Source organism: Boleophthalmus pectinirostris, unplaced genomic scaffold (assembly GCF_026225935.1).
Source record: "Boleophthalmus pectinirostris isolate CB_2022bp ecotype Guang Dong unplaced genomic scaffold, ASM2622593v1 HiC_scaffold_21, whole genome shotgun sequence".
Lineage (NCBI taxonomy): Eukaryota > Metazoa > Chordata > Actinopteri > Gobiiformes > Gobiidae > Boleophthalmus > Boleophthalmus pectinirostris.
The window spans coordinates 11,920,355-11,936,582 of NW_026571175.1; the positions used below are offsets into that span (position 1 = coordinate 11,920,355).

Consider the following 16,228-nt stretch of genomic DNA (forward strand, 5'->3'; position numbering starts at 1 on the left):
CCTGGTAATTCCACTCATTGCCGGACACTAAACCAGGTCCAAACCAGGTCTAAAACCAGGACTAAACCAGGTCTAAACCAGGTCTAAACCAAGACTAAACCAGAACTAAACCAGGACAAAAGCCAGGTCTAAACCAGGTCTAAACCAGGACTAAACCCAGGTCTAAACTAGGTCTAAACCAGGTCTAAAACGAGGTCTAAACCAAGACTAAACCAGGTCTAAACCAGTTTTAAACCAGGACTAAACCAGGACTAAAACCAGGACTAAACCAGGACTAAACCAGGCCTAAAACAGGTCTAAAACAGGATTGAACAAAACTAAACCATGCCACGCGGACCGTGTCTCCTCCTGTTCTATCAGTAATATTTTTTTAATACGGTTAAGTAAAGACTGGGCTTTTTCATTGTCTTTTAGCAGATAAAACATCTTAGATGAAGATTTCCTCATCTTTGCTTCTCTACATCAAATGTAAATAATCCAAAGTATTCAGATTACGTTACTCACCTTAAGTAATTTAATGGATTCCGTTACAAACTACATTTTGGGGTATGTAATCTGTAATCTCTAGGGGAATACATTTTAAAAGTAACCTTCAAAACACTGACTACCAGTTGAGAATATACACAGCCATACTATCTTGAGAATGCCCAATCTCATCTCTCAAGTTAAGCAAGACTGAGCCTGGTTAGTACTTGGATGGGTGGCCAGTGGGAGAGGGGCAGCAACAGCTCTAATAGCACGTACTGTTGCTGTATCCTTAGGCAAGATCCTTCACTCATCTTGACTAGTATGAATGTGGTGTGTGATTGATTGGTGGTGGTCAGAGGGGCAGATGGTGTCAAGATTCACTTCTGTCAGTTTGCCAAAGACAGCTGAGGCTGCATGAGTAAATCACCACTATAGAGTATGGAATAAATAAATCATGCATGGTAAGCTCATTGGAGTTTTGAAAGGCACTATAATTTATATACTGCCTTTCAAAATTACAAAAGTACTTTTCGCTGCTCCTCTAAGAAACATTAAGCGATTTTGGCACGAATTAGTAAGAAAATACATGTGATTTTATAATGTTGTTAAAATAAATGCATATTTTACTGTTTGTTACATAGAAAAAAAGACAAGCCTGCACATTTACTCCTAAACAGCATTTAAATGACAACTTTTCAATCATTGGATCTCAGTCAGGTCATAACTTTTTGTTACAGACTTTTTGTTACAGAATTTCAGTTACAACATGCACCAAGAAAAACAAAGCTCATGGGTACCACATGTATGAAAAAATGCATGTGCAGGAGCATGGGTTAGGTAAGCGTTTGGGCTGAGCCTTCTGCAAGAAGTGTGGGCTTGTACTGCTAACCGCCTGAAGGGTTCAAATAGTGCTCAGGGGAGATTGCATGGATGGCATTCAAAGCTGCTTTAGGTACATTTTTGATGAGGGGACAATGTTATAACCTGGCAGAAAGCTCCAAACTGTAAATTTTGCACAGTAATCACTCTTTAAGGTCTATTCTGCTAACAGTACTTACACTACTACTTCTACTGTCTATATTTGTCTTCATTGTGTCTACTGTTTATCTATTCAATCTAACCTTTCAATACTGTAACAGAGTGTATTTTTACGGGACAATACAAACTCCACACAATGGCCTCTTAAAGCTGTACAAACGTTTTAAATAGGGCACTGGGCAGCAGGTATTGTGGATGTCTTGAGAAGCATGACCACCTCAAGCTCTGGCACTTCCCTTAAAATAAATGGAGTAGCTTAGCATTGATTCTAGCTGTTCATTGTCTCCAGCCTAGAGGTGGAGAGGAGTCGGCAAAGATTTATGAGCCAAATTAGCACAGAGAATTGTTGAGAAAGCGCTTAATAAACAAGTATTCCGATCCCCCAAGTTGAAGAATTTGGTTGGGGAAATTCTTGAGTGGCCCCTTACGTGGTATTCATTTACAAAGAACACATTTTTCACTCGTCGATTTGAAGAAAGGTGCATGGATTAGACATTAATTTAAACTTGACGTGTATTGGAGGAGAGCAGTTGTATGGCTAGAAAAAGGCTGAGATCTATTTTGGTTATGACAGGTTGTATAAAGGAAAAGGAAAAGTTATGGAAAGATGCAAGAATATTTCTACTGGGGGGTCTGCAACTTGCTTGTCTCCATGGAGATGTGATTGCTTGGAATGTTTCATAGTATGGCATTAAATGTGCTTTTTTCTGATGTGGGGACACCTACCTGCTTGTTTCTATGGAAATGTCATTGCTTTGCCTGGAATATTCCACAGTATGAGATTTGACTTAGATATCTGTCAAGAATACACTGAAAAACAAGCACTCTCTGAATGGGCTCTCCACTCCACAGGTTGGACTTGTAACTAGGCCTGGTAGTGTCACCTTCTTGTCTCCATGAATTGGAGTTTAGATTGGGCCCTGCAGGGTGTGAGCCTGAACCAACCCAAGCCCATGCACTCATAGAATCAGAGTTACATTAAGTAACCAGAGTTATGTTTGTGGTGTTCTACCTGTGTCTCTGGTTCTAGAAGCATCTTTCCCTCACCATTAGCCCACATTATCTCTCCTTCATTTCTTTCTTTTGCTTTTTCAAGGAGGGCATTCAAATCTCTCTTCCTCTCCTCTCCTCACTCCGCACATCAGCTAAAACCTTTCATTCAGTACCTTTACCACTTTCTTTTCTTGGGAGCTAGACATGCTGAGAAAAAGTAACACTGCGGTGCCTCTGTGGAGAGAAAAGTGGAGTGGTGCGCCTTTAGACTGCCTTTATGTCTAGTATTTATCTAAATACAGGTGTTTCTTTTCCTGGCAAACCAATAACATCTCCATGGAGACAAGCAGGGGGGCATTTAATCAGAAAAGTTACATAGTGCACCTTAGTATGTAACTTTCTGGAGGTGGCACGTCACCTGTATGATTTCCTGGAAATAGAAACCTATAGTATAGTATAGTATAGTATAGTATAGTATAGTATAGTATATAGTATAGTATAGTATAGTATAAAGTATAATATAAGTATAAATATAAACTATACTTTGGAACATTCACCATGGAGAAAGGTTTTATGCCATACTGTGGAAGATTACAGCCAAAGGAATAACATTTCCCTGGAGATGAGAAGGCCAAGTAAGAGTCAGGTTTGTGGAGATGCAAGCCCACTTACAGTAAGGATGCAGGTTTTTATTTTTTTCTATTATGATTATATTGCTGTATTGAGCATTTATCTGATCTATGTTATGATGTTGTTGTTCATCTAAACCATACCTGGAGTTGTCTTATGTTTCATTCACACACACAAACCCTGCATATATAGGCTGAGTTCTCTCAAGCAGAAAACACTCTGTTCCACCTTGCGTTGTCATTATTGATCTTTATTTAACCAGGATAGTCCTGCTGATTAAGAATCTCTTTTTCAGGGGAGTTTTGGCCCCACAGAAGGGCCAGTTGTAGATGTTTTAACAGAAAGAGTTTGCAGAATCGAATCCAGGACCTTCTTGATGTGAGGTGAAAGTGCTAGCCTATTTGCCACCATGCCACACTGTGTGGTAATAAAGGAAGTGCTCCACTGTGTTTTTGAATTCCATACGCCTTCACTAAAATCATTTGGATAATTTCAGCCCTGGAAATGCCAGTCTTTATTGAGCAAAAGGTAAGAGGTAACTATAAATTTTCACTGCATGACATCACAAGGTGGAAGAGAGCATTATGAAATTTGGAGATGTAGACAGCCCAGTGTCTGCTGAACGTTACCCATCATGTGAATGTGAATGAAACAAAACACAACAGTTTTTGATGAGGTAACAACATTCCAACATGGCTTAAAGCTCACAAACTCAGTTTTACGTAATGTATCTTTTTAAGTTCAATACTGTGACTTTAAAGATAGTTTTTTTTTTTTAAGTAAAAGAGTCCTCTGCCTCATTCTTGTGACTGTTTTCCTCTCTGTCCCTTCCATGTTCCAGATCCTCAGACTACATGCCTGTACTGGAGACATTCTTCCCCTGATGTCTCTGATAGGGCTGGGTGGCCCTGTCAAGGCACACGTACAACTGAGGGACCTCCTCGCCACATTAGGGCCACCATTGTCCACAGTGTAAAACCAGGATGCCTCTGTAAACAGTGAGAACAGATCGCATCTTAATTCGGCATTCATACAGTGCCGAGGGCCTCTCCTATCGCAGCAGGTGGTTGGTGTGGTGCAAGGGAGTACGTGAGGAGAGGAGCAGAGCAGTGAGTGTGCTTGGGTAATACATTACTGTTACAAATGAAATTGCAATCCACCTTATTCCTGAAGCTGACGTGCATGCCATCATCATCATTTGGGTTGTGTTATTTTGTATGGGGCTGCCAATTTTGACAGGTGCGCATGAAAATTAAACATTTACACAAATGAACCTATTTTATGTCATATTTTAGCTGCAAAACTTTTCCCAGATTCTCATGGACATGAATGGGTTCCCAGTTTAACAAGAAGTGCCACCACAAGAAAGCACGATTTACGAGAATTTACAAACAAAAGTAAGCGGGGCTGAATGAGGTGAATAAAGGGTGCTTCATTAGACCATAAAAAGTTAGTGCATGAAAATTGCACTAAAACTTAAACCTATTTACTGTCATAATTATCTGGGCCCAGTTTCAGTCAGTGCTTTTCCATCGAAAACTGGCCTCCCTCAATGTCCCGTCGTCCCCTCATTATTTATGTCTAGATAACCTGTGTACAAGCCAAATAGGAGTCAGGTTTGTGGAGATTGAAGCCCACTTGCAATGAGGGCAAATGTTTTGTTTTGTTTTTCCTTTTTTTCTTTTTCAGTTCAATAAAAAGTGATTTTATTATTAATCTATATTCTTTTTATACCTGCCTGTATAAACCCAGCGTGAGACTGCCCCTTTTTTTCTCTCTCCTACCTGATCTCTCTGCTTTCCTTGCTTTCTGTCTTGCAAAGTATAAACCACATAAAGACAATTGTCTGACTCAAAACCTCTTACTTCATTCTCACAAATATCTAATAATTAATTCCACATCAAATGTAGATGTTATTGCTTGGCCTAGAATCAGCTGTAATGCGAGATGGATAAGATTAAGGAAATGTGATCTGAACAAGATTAGGGATGCTTTAGGACTTATAATGGGGTCTTGTAGAAACAGGCTGGAACAAACTTTACTTCTTGTTGAGTAATTTTATTCTGAGGAAACAGTATTACTTAAATGGAAGTTGAACTTTTGTCTAATCTGCCAACTACAAATAAGTATATATTTAATGTTTATGAGTGTGTTCATTTTAGATTTGTTTATTATTATTTTTGTTTAACCAGAAAATGGACATTTCAAGGTTTTAGTAAGGAACCTCTCTTCAGCCGTACAGTATGCAGGCTGGATGATGACAAAATGCATATTACTGTAATATTACCTTCACAGATAGGCATCAAACCCAAGACCATCACACTGTGAGTAAGGATTTGACAACAGGTCGTCACTTTTGGTTCAAGGTTAAAACTTTCCCTTTGTTTTACCTTTCTACTCCCCTTCTCTGGCCTAAAGTCCCTTTGTAGCTTGTGTTTACCACATAGGAAAGCCAGTCTGGTGGCCGGACTCAATTCCACGTGATGTATTAGTCCCCAGGGCCCTCTCAGTGTATGTATACATGAGACGCACATAAACTGTAGTGATGTACGACGTGCTGTGGCCCCTAATGAGAGCCACCTCTGAACTGCACACGCACAGGGGCCATTCAGGAATGTACCCCATCTCAATCTATATGGACAGTTATACCTCTGGACTCTGGTCCCTTGTTTCCTTCCTGCTGTTTGGTTACGGCTAGACTAGACTGGACATGGTGGTATCAGAAGGCAGGGGCAGGAGGGGGGAGGAGGAGGGGGTAGTGTCTGTGTACCCCCCCAGTCGCTGTGGTCACTCCAAACAAAACCAGGAAGAGCAGGAATGTTCCGCCGCCGAGCCGTACTGTAAGCACACCGAGAGGGCCACGAAGTGTGAGCAGACAAACAACAGGCTGGAGCTGACTAAGACGAATGGTTATTTACTTCATGGGGAAAATACATTTACTCACTGATGAATTACTCTAATAATTCTATTATTTTATTTGAGTTAAAGCGGTTAAATCCTGTCTGACAGAGAGCAAGGGCTAGAGGAGCCAAAATATGTCCTCAAGTAATTAAATTCAATTCAACCTTTATTAAGAACACGTAATATATGGTTCATAGTATTTAAAAGAAAATAGTAGGAATAAAAAATTTAAATACAGTGCATGTTATAATGTATACAGACAAGATCGCCAGTGTCTCCACAGCTTAGAGGTGAATCTGACAGAGCTCCTCACAGGACACACTAGAGCTTCAATGATTTGATTGCTTAGGTTCATGGCTCTACACATAAATGAATAAATACAACATCTGATTGTGACAACAGGGTCTCACACCACAATTTACAAACATTTCACTGGTGCTACAGATCCTTGGCACTTTCAGTAATATTCTCAAACAGTCATTACAGGCCACTGTCAAACTGCATGGAACTCTCTTTTCGTGTAGTTGCGCCAAAGATGTGCAGTATACAGGGGTGAGCAGAAATGTTTAAAAAGTAAAATTTTGACATCACTGGAGCACATGGAGAACTTACGGACAAACATATTGGCCTGGCCATAAAGCTTACACTGCTGCCTGTACATGTCTCTGTCATCTGAGAGGTCACTGGTGACATAATGTCCAAGTAAGAGTTTTGTGAGATGATTGTGCGTCTGATGCTCTGCTCCATACGTGCACCCAGCTGATGATGACACGTCCAAAAAGTGCAGTTTTTACACTTGAATAGGGCAAGATACACTTGCTGTGTGGCCTTTTGGTATCAATTGCTTGTCTCCATGCAGATAAATAAGTTTAATGCCATAACTTGCTGTGAAAGATTCCAGGGAAAGAAAGCTCTTACACAAACAAAAACAACTCATGTTTCAATGAATCATTTCAACAAACATTAAACAAAGCCTAACACGCATGGATGATTTTGACACTTTCAGGTCTAAGAGTTCAAGAGACAGTCAGGGTTTTGGGTGTTCACTTCTGCATTCTTCTACACTGATCATCGTTGGACCTAGACCGAGTTGAGATCTGAATCATAGGTAAGAAAGAGAAAACGCCAAAAATAGTAATAGCTTAAATTATTTTCCAGAAAAGTAAACAGAGACACAAGGAAGTAGACAACAATCAGATATGTTATTTTTGTATGTGGGTAATTTTAATGAATGATGACATGTCCTATTGACATGCAGTCTTTATTGGGCCCAAGCACCCGAAGCTGGCGAAGGGCCTATTGGTATCACAAAGCAATATTAAGAGGACCCTGAAAGTGTACAGACGGGAAGTGAAGTGCCAGTGCCTATAGACCCCAGGTTTGCAGTCAAACATCTGGATGGGGTGGAGAAGGTTGGCGGTGAAGATGATGGGGAAAGGAGTTATCTTGGGGAGTATTTTGAGTATTTTGGGCCTTACCCCAGGTAGGAGAATGTTGCTGTTCAACAGGTAGGCACGCATTGTCATCTCCACTCTCTTCTGCCTCCTCCTCTGGACCAGCACTTGATCGGTTCATATCTCTTTGTTACTTCTTTTCTTGAGTTTTCTTATGTTCTTACTCAGAGCAACTACACAGTTTGATGCTTCCCCTCCTGCTGCTTCTGCTTCTCAGTCTTGTCCCCTCTGTCTCCACAGTCTCTCTTGTTCTGGTGGTTCTCTTCTCATAGCTGTGTTTAAGGCCTCCTCTTTGGTGGCCCACAGACACAGTCACCTCCAGAACTCCAGCTTTTACTTTGTCATAACATACCATTTTGGCCTTCAGCTGTACCTCCACCTGGTGTTTCTCAATGAAGTCCAACAGGGCCTGGATCGGGGTGTGTAATTTTGGATACTAGTTATGTTTATACGTTATTGTTTACTGTTAGATTTTTCCTTAAATACACTTTGGCAGTGGATGTCACTGACTTGTCCCTCATGCACATTTGGTGCTTGGGCTCTAATCATTTTAATTGTGTTTTACTCAAATGACTCAAGGGCCACAAATCAGGCAACCATGGCATTACATGGACCTATCTCCATTACATGTTTTGTTTTTCACAGTGAAAAGTGTGTGTTACTTGATGATTATCAACATTTAAAGTCCCAGCTCCCATGACTGCATTGTTGTTGTGCCATTGGGCAAGACACTTTTCTGACAGAATATGCGTACACTAGTACATGAATGTGTGAGTGGCTCATTTACAGTAAGAATTACCTTTTTTAAGGTATTGTTGAGAAGCACCCTTAATATAACAAATGCAATATAGCTAAGCATAATGCCATACTGTGGAACATTTCAGCAATAGCATCCCCACTGACACAAGCACAAAAGTTACAGTACATCTTTAAACATGCACACTGAAAAAAACAACAACATATAGGTCATAACTACTACTACAACTGTTAAGTCAATGTATCTTTATACCTAAGGCTTATTTCTTCACTACACAAACAAGTCTATCCCATACAACTTTTATTGTATCCAGAACGACCTGACTATCACAGTTTACCATCAGCCTGCATGTGCACTGGGAGAAAAACAGTCTCTTTATCGGAGGAGAACTAAAACAATGAGCGTGTTATGGCAACGTGCTGATTAAAGAGGCAATCTGTGCGGCGCATATATCAGACGTTTTTCTTTCTCTGTTCCTCCGGCCGGCGCTGTAAGAATGTGAGAGGAATGTCCAAAAGCATCCTGTTTTCATTCCACGCTCTGAGTCAGCATTCACACTACGGCCACAGCGGAGACACTGCGCTGACGTCAGGGTCGGAGCAGTGAAGGGGAAAGAAGAAGAGATGGCAGACATTTTTATGACATGACCTATATTGGTCACTTAAAGAGGGGCCGTTCTTTTCATTTCTATGGGGTATTAATTGCACATTGCACATTATTGAAAGATGGGTCAAATGCAAGCAATATTTTCTTTTGCGTTATGTTCGTATCTTTGTTATAATGTTGTTTCGCTCTGTTCCACTTTGTGATGTCATGTGGCAATACAGGAAGGGCTTGGGAAATTTCAGACCTGTAATTTCCAATCTGTACTGGACAAAAGGCGAAAGGTAGCTGTTAACTTGAAAACACAAGATGAAAGAGAACATTTGAGATCTGGAAATAAACCAGGATTACTCAAACATGTGTGAATGAAACAAAACACAAACACAGTAGGTGCATTTTTGATGATTTAACAACATTCTCACATGGCTTAAAGCTCACAAGAGTCAATTTAGCATAATATAGGACCAGATGGTTGGTAGTTCCATTCCTTGTACTAACATTGCATATAGCCACATTCCCTGCACGAGATAGAGTGACTCGGTGGTGATAGAGGTCTTTAGATTACCTAATGTGTCAAGAAAAATAACAATATAGCACATAAAAAAATAGTAATAATGTATGCACATTTTTAAGGGAAGCTAAAGGGAATGACAAAAACTCATTAATAGGAGGAGTGGTGGCAGTGTATGTTTGAATTGTTGCATTACTAGACGAGCATTGAATCACGTACCATGGCCCAAAATAGTATATCACCACAGGGATCAAATTCCAATTCATTTTTACCCAGTGAGTCAAGCCTTAACTTTCATTTCAGTAAAAGTTAGAATAATGATTCTATCACAAACGGTTCTAGTGCAACTGTCCATCAGTTTTTGTGCTCACTGGGTCACCTCTGACAGTAGTGTCCTGTAGATGTGGAGGTCACTAACATCCTTGTTCATAACCCTGGCTCAGCTCTGCTCTGTATCTTATACAAACATGGAGAGGACATGCTGACCCCAGCTCCTGCACAACAACCGCTCACAACACACAGACCTGACCATGGATTCAATCAGGTTTGACTTAAACTACTATTTTTATTTGTTCATTTTAGAATTCAATCCAGATTTGCTTTTCTTATAGAGCACATTTCATATCACATATAGACGTACAACAGTGTCCGGTTGTTGATATGTAAATAAATTATTCTCTATTCAGAATGTCCAGTGAGTAAACCACATGAACCACAAAAAATTATGCAAAGAGTATAAAATAATAAACTAGAAATAAATAGACTAAATAAAATATGGAATAGAAATTAATAATAATACTGCCTTATACCCGTAACATGTTAACGAGGCTGCCAATCTGCGCCACTACCACCAACACTCATGCACACACTATATTCATACTGGGCTATGTGGGTGAAGTGACTTGCATAAGGACACACTGACAGAACTTGGCTTGAGAGGGAATCTATTCTCCAACCTTTGGGGTTGGGAGTCCACTGCTCTAAGCCCTGAGCCACTGTTGGGCCAAATACAATTCACCTCACAAATGAATATAAATAATCTTAAACAACATAAGAAAACGTGTGGATTTTTTAGAACTGTGTAATTGTCCAACTGGACAGACTAATAAATTGCCTGATCAACATAATACAACAAGTCAAAAACTGTTTTCATTCACTTATGTTTTATTTCCATATACACACATCAGTGCCACATTCATACAGTTATAAATATACTCTATAATAAGTTAAGGCAATAAATAATGCAGTCTATGTACAGTCTTTGCTTTCAACAGCGACCTATTCATCTAAAATACTGGGATCAGAGGAGGAATGTGGGCTTCCATTTCCTGTTTTTAGTCCTTTGGGGCAGATGGACACAGTCTTCATGTCACGTGGATAATTACTGAGGAATTAAGATACCATTGTGTTTTATGGTTCATTCCAACCTGCTGGCTTATCTTCAACCAAAACAGCAGCAGTGCTAACAAACAAGCCCAATACAATGGACTACAGGAGCTGGAATTTTACCGATACAGAGGGAGAATGGACATGGAGAAAATGTTATACAAATGTATTAAAAAAAAAAAAAAAAAAAAAAAAAAAAAGGCACTATTCTGAAAAAAAGCTGCCATTTTCAAGAACGACCTGATATAGACAAGCCCAAATATTAAGCAGAACAATGCACTCTGATACAGAGGAATATTCAACCCATACAACTGAGTGTCTTATGTGAACACAACTATGGCTGTGTGTTGTGGCATGTGTATTTTAATGCTATATTGATTGATTTATAGCTTTTTATACTTGATGCCCTGTTTCAACCAGCCACACATGCTGTGACTGGAGTGAGCACAGTAGAGGTCTGAACCGGCAACTATGTGGTTGCTGAGAATACACTCAACCCACTGTGCCACTGCTGATCCTAGATAATTCCGCTTCAGATGAACTGTTAACACTGTATATAAATTGTACAAACATTGTGAAGACTACTATTTAGTGTCCATACAAAATGAATTAATATCAAAAGAAAATGTTCCATAGACATCCATAGACACAAGTCCATAGTAGAAGTTAGTGATGGCTTCCTCACTTTAAAATAGTTCCATGAAATGTTCTCAAAATGGCTGTCATCTCCACTGCTCTTGGCCTGTTCCTTGGACCTTCTCTCCTGGAGCTTTGGGCCTGGGGGTTCTTCATTTAGATCCACTTTGTTACAAAAACGTTGTGGTCCAAATATGAGGATTTTACTCCATGAATCGTGTCCCAAAGTATCGTGTCCTCTATCTTATTGTTGAGCTTTGTAGCAGTTGGATCTTGGTTTGGTGCTGTTTGGATGCTAGCTTCTTTGAGTTGGACTTGACCACGGATCTGTTGGAAAGAAATTACATTGAGAGGTAAGACACATAAGCCTTCATAGTTAAAAAAATAATAAAATAAATAAAAAAAAAATAACGAAAAGAAAATGGATTGAACCATGTAACTTTTTCTTGTAGTGTTGGCCATCTGATTGTCTCCTAAAATGTTCCACATCATGGCATTTAACTCTCCATAGAGACAAAATGTAACGCAACCAAGTGACAGGTCAGATCTGTGGAGAGGCGACCCTGCTTTTGGTAATGCATATTTATTTAAGACAGTCTAATGCCATGCTGTAACATTCTAAGCAAAGCCATAACATCTCCATGGAGAAGAAGGCATCAGAAAAGTTAAATAGTGAAACTTGAAATGCAGAAAAATATTGCAGATGAAATTTTATATATTTAATTTATATTTTGTACACAATTGAGATACATCAGCCAGAGTAATAGACCAACAAACAAAATCAAATGATCAGATGTGTTCTGTTAATGAAAGGGTATTGAACACTGGTAGGAATTTAGGGCACTTAATTTAAAAAAATAAATAAAAACAGTACTTGGACTTCTTTGTTTGGTCAAAACTGTGTACGTGATCTGGAGCTAGAACGTGCCCTTACCTGAGAGATTGCAGTAGCTTGCTCCTTGATAACCTTGTAGATTCTTGACGTGTCTTGGTTGAGTCTGTTTGGGCGTTTTCTGATCTGCGGATGGAAAAACAGAATTACAAAATGTTTTAACGGATTACGCTATTGTGGCTTACGTTATTTATTGAGAATCTCTAAACAAAAATAAATAGAAAGGAATGCAGGCATCGCCTTGATAACATCTAGACTGCAACTGATTCATGCTATTACAGTAGACGCTATGTTCAAGCATCCAACTGTCAAAAATAGCAATATGACTTGAAATATTTTCATGTTTCTCTAATTATGAGTTAATTTGGTGGGTAAGAAAATGCATGGTCATTTTTTCAGGTAGTTTAAACCTTTATTTAACAAAATAAAGGTGTTGTTATTTATTTTTATTGGTCTAAACATAACTATTGTGCAACTGGACAAGTTTTGGCCCTTGATAAAATTATATTTGCTCGCTAACTGTTAGGTTATCAAATTATGTTTAAGTGGGCCGTAAGTCATATCTGCAGCCCATGTTCATGCAGGAAGTAAAATTTGAGCAAACAAGGTAACATTTTGAATATGATCTTATATTAACTTTTTTTTTTATGTTTTACTAAAATTCACTCCAAATTAACTCAATTTCGATACCAAAGAATATACCTGATACTGAATACAAACTGATACCACTATGATAATAAAAATTGCTCTTTATTCAGACTATAAAATGTAATTTTCAACATTAAGTCATAGTACTTTCTTTTTTATATTACCATGTGGTCTTATATCTCTGTAATTCCTCAGTGTCTAGGTAGATTCTATAGTGGTCTACGAGTGTATACTAGTCAAAGTGGTCTTGTTCTTCTATTTGTACAGCTCAAGATCATTCAAAAGCTATTCAGGAATGGTATTAATAATAGTATTGATCACTGCTCAAAGTATCTAGTTTCGATACTAGTTTTAGACTGGTATCTGACTTTCAAATGTAAAAGTAAATTGTTTAGTCTGTTATATACACTGTAAAAGAAATACGGGCCATTACCTGTAAAATGACTATGCCCCCTATAACTACTATCAACTTCACCATCATTTAGATCACTACGTCTACATAAACATGGCATCGTACAGACACGGGTGGCTGCCAGTGGAATGATAGCTATGCAGAAGATACTTTCATGATGGTATTACTACATGTACAGAGGAGGAAGTACCAACCTGTTGTGGCAGAAGGCGGAGCATGTGGAGTCACCGGGATCGGCGCACTGGCAGCGTTGGGGCGAGCGGCGACGGCGAGACGTGGGACTGCCCAAACCGTAAGGCAGGAGCTTACTGTGAAAAGGAAGAGGAAATGTTAGAATAAAGGTGATTGTCTGGAGTGATTGTCTGAGATATCCTCCTGTCCAGATTGTTATCAAGTGCAGAAGGAAAGAAGGTACTGCAGATTTAGTTATACAGTCATTTAAATAAACAGATTTAGAGTTCGTTATTGAGAAAAAAATGTTGATTGAAGGTTAAGATTATAGTTGCTGGTTCCAGTGTATTGCAGACTTCTAAATGCTATACTGATTTCAGATAAAGTAGAAGAAAATGAATGGATGGATGATTTCATGACACCAAATATTCTGGTGTCGTTCACAGATCGGCATTACTTAAGTACAGTTACTAAACCTACCTGTGTCATTCTTAATAAACTATTTGTTTGTGTTTTATTAAAGGTACAGTATGCAACTTTATGGAGGAGGCAATATCATCTGCAGGACTCCATGGAAATAAAAAGTTAAAACCATACTTTGGACTGTTTTATGACGCACTGTGGAAGATTATAGCCAAAGGAACAACATTTCCATGGAGACAAGCAGCCTATTTCAGCCTATTTCAGATTTTGTGAAGATGCAAGCCAGCTCAGAATAAGGAAGCATGTTTTTCAGTGTAATTAAAACAACAAAACAGAGAAAAAAGTTAGATACTGTGGCTATTAAAAGCGTTACCTAGTTTCCTTGCACATACTTGACATTCCTTCCCTTGCAGACCAAACACACTGCTGCTGTATACCCTCAGGTGTGGAGAGGCGTACTCACCTTGGCGTGTTGACCCAGATAATGTCCAGGTGGCAGAAGTATATGCACTCCCTATCCTCCCAGCTGTTACAGGAGCAGCGCTTGACCCGCACATGGGGCTGCATTTGACCCAGAGAGGAGGAGGGACTAGGGCTGGATAAGGGCTTTCCATAACCTGTACAACACATAAAAATGTCATGGTTAAAGAGCGTATTTAATTATCCTTGCAAATATGTAAAATGTCTGATTATGTATTTATGAATCTGAATCTTTTATGTGAAACTTTTAAATATAGTTTTATTGATCGATGAACTGCCAGCTCTACTAATGGCCTTCAGACTGATGAGAAGGACTGTTGCCATAGCGATTAACAATTGAATGATTATAACATCCTCTTTTTTTTTTTTTATTGCATGCTATGACATGTCTATATGAAAGTATTATTAAAAGGATTCCAAAAACATAAGCTAACCATCGGGTGGAGATTCTAATCAATGTTGTTCCACAATGCAAGTGTAATAGTAGGCTGAGGTCTTGATTAATGTGGGAAACTTGCTCAACATTATTTTGATAGAAGCGATTAGGCAGTAATACAGACTGTATGATTCATTAAAAGTAAACATACCTTTTATAGATCAGCAATATTTAATAACAAGGAGGTCAGAACTGATGCAGGTGAACAATGTCAGATATGTTAAAGGGGCCTGTACCAAACTGTTAACATTATGCAACCTGCTAACTTTGTCACAATTGTGAACATATTACTAATAATAATATTATTCTTTCATGCATTTTGTGTTTTATCAAATGTATAAATGATTAGAATTACCATTTTGTTTCCGTTTAAGTTATACATTTGGGAATTTCACTTAACCAGACTATTGGAAGTTGTTTTGTTTTATTTTTTTGGTTTGTTGGTTTGTTGATTTGTTTTTAATTTATTTGTGCATGTAGTTACAATGCAAGGTAATTGGTCATTTACTGCCTTTCCAATTCTTTTTTTTTTCACCCAGTGGAAATAACATGCAATAAACATACCAATAATTAGAATAGAAATAAAATTGAAAATCAAGATAAATTCACATTTTTAAAACAAAAATTTAGCTAAATAAATACATTTAATAACTCACCTTCATGCAGAATCACAATGATGATCACAGCCATTGTCAGGCAGATTAAATGAGCCATCTTCTTCAAATTTGTCTATAGCTTAAAAAAAAATTATTACTAAATATTTAATGCAAGAAAGTCTCCAAAATGAGTTCTATCCTTCCGAGGATGTGAGTATAGTGTAGGGACAGGTGCTTTGTGTTGTTGTCTGAGCGCAGAGCAGTTCTTATAGCCCGGTCCTGAGCTGACATCACCGCGTGGGGCCCTCCCTCCCACAGAGGCGATTACACAATAACAAATACTGCACCTGGAGGATACAGAGATCAAGAACAATGCCCCCTACAGGCAGGAACAGTGCATTGGGTGAGTCAGCACTATGGTATGGACCTCAGCTGTGTCCAGAGAGAAAGATGGGATTCCACGCAAATTCCTTCTAAATTTAGTAAAATGATTGTAACAGGTTGAAGAAATAAAACCACATTTAAAGTTGCACTGGGGTGGACCAGCATCGCCTGCTCTGAAAATGTTCCAGACAAAGCAATATCAGACAGGTTAGCCACACGGTGCATCTTTAAATTGCAAATAAAGAGCCTTTCCTCTAATTAAAAATGCAACTTACTAATATTAAAAATGTTTAAGAACAATTATTGGCTATTATTAGTGTTCATTCAAAGAAAACAATACAGAAGATTTTTCGTTTCCTGAGAGTGGTCCTTATAAGGAAAAGTCGTGCCATTCCACAGAGATTCGTGC

General features: G+C 38.7%; 1 protein-coding gene across 1 annotated transcript; it reads right to left on the reverse strand.

Annotated features, from left to right (window-relative positions):
- Window positions 1–10,548: 10,548 nt before the first annotated feature.
- Window positions 10,549–15,660, reverse strand: edn2 (endothelin 2). Its single transcript, XM_020932613.2, has 5 exons — window positions 15,496–15,660; window positions 14,387–14,540; window positions 13,524–13,637; window positions 12,312–12,395; window positions 10,549–11,704 (listed from the first exon to the last, which is right to left on the reverse strand). Exons 1-5 carry the CDS (start codon window positions 15,551–15,553, stop codon window positions 11,617–11,619), a joined length of 498 nt encoding a protein of 165 aa, XP_020788272.1. The 5' UTR covers window positions 15,554–15,660; the 3' UTR covers window positions 10,549–11,616.
- Between the last annotated feature and the right edge of the window lie 568 nt (window positions 15,661–16,228).

Excerpts from the sequence above, each read along its gene's own strand:
- edn2 (XM_020932613.2), bottom strand. The coding sequence starts at position 15,553 with ATGGCTCATTTAATCTGCCTGACAATGGCTGTGATCATCATTGTGATT. Across the intron at positions 13,638-14,386 it reads ATCTGGGTCAACACGCCAAG|TAAGCTCCTGCCTTACGGTT; the intron begins GTGAGTACGCCT and ends TCCTTTTCACAG. Across the intron at positions 12,396-13,523 it reads TCCGCCTTCTGCCACAACAG|ATCAGAAAACGCCCAAACAG; the intron begins GTTGGTACTTCC and ends TTCCATCCGCAG.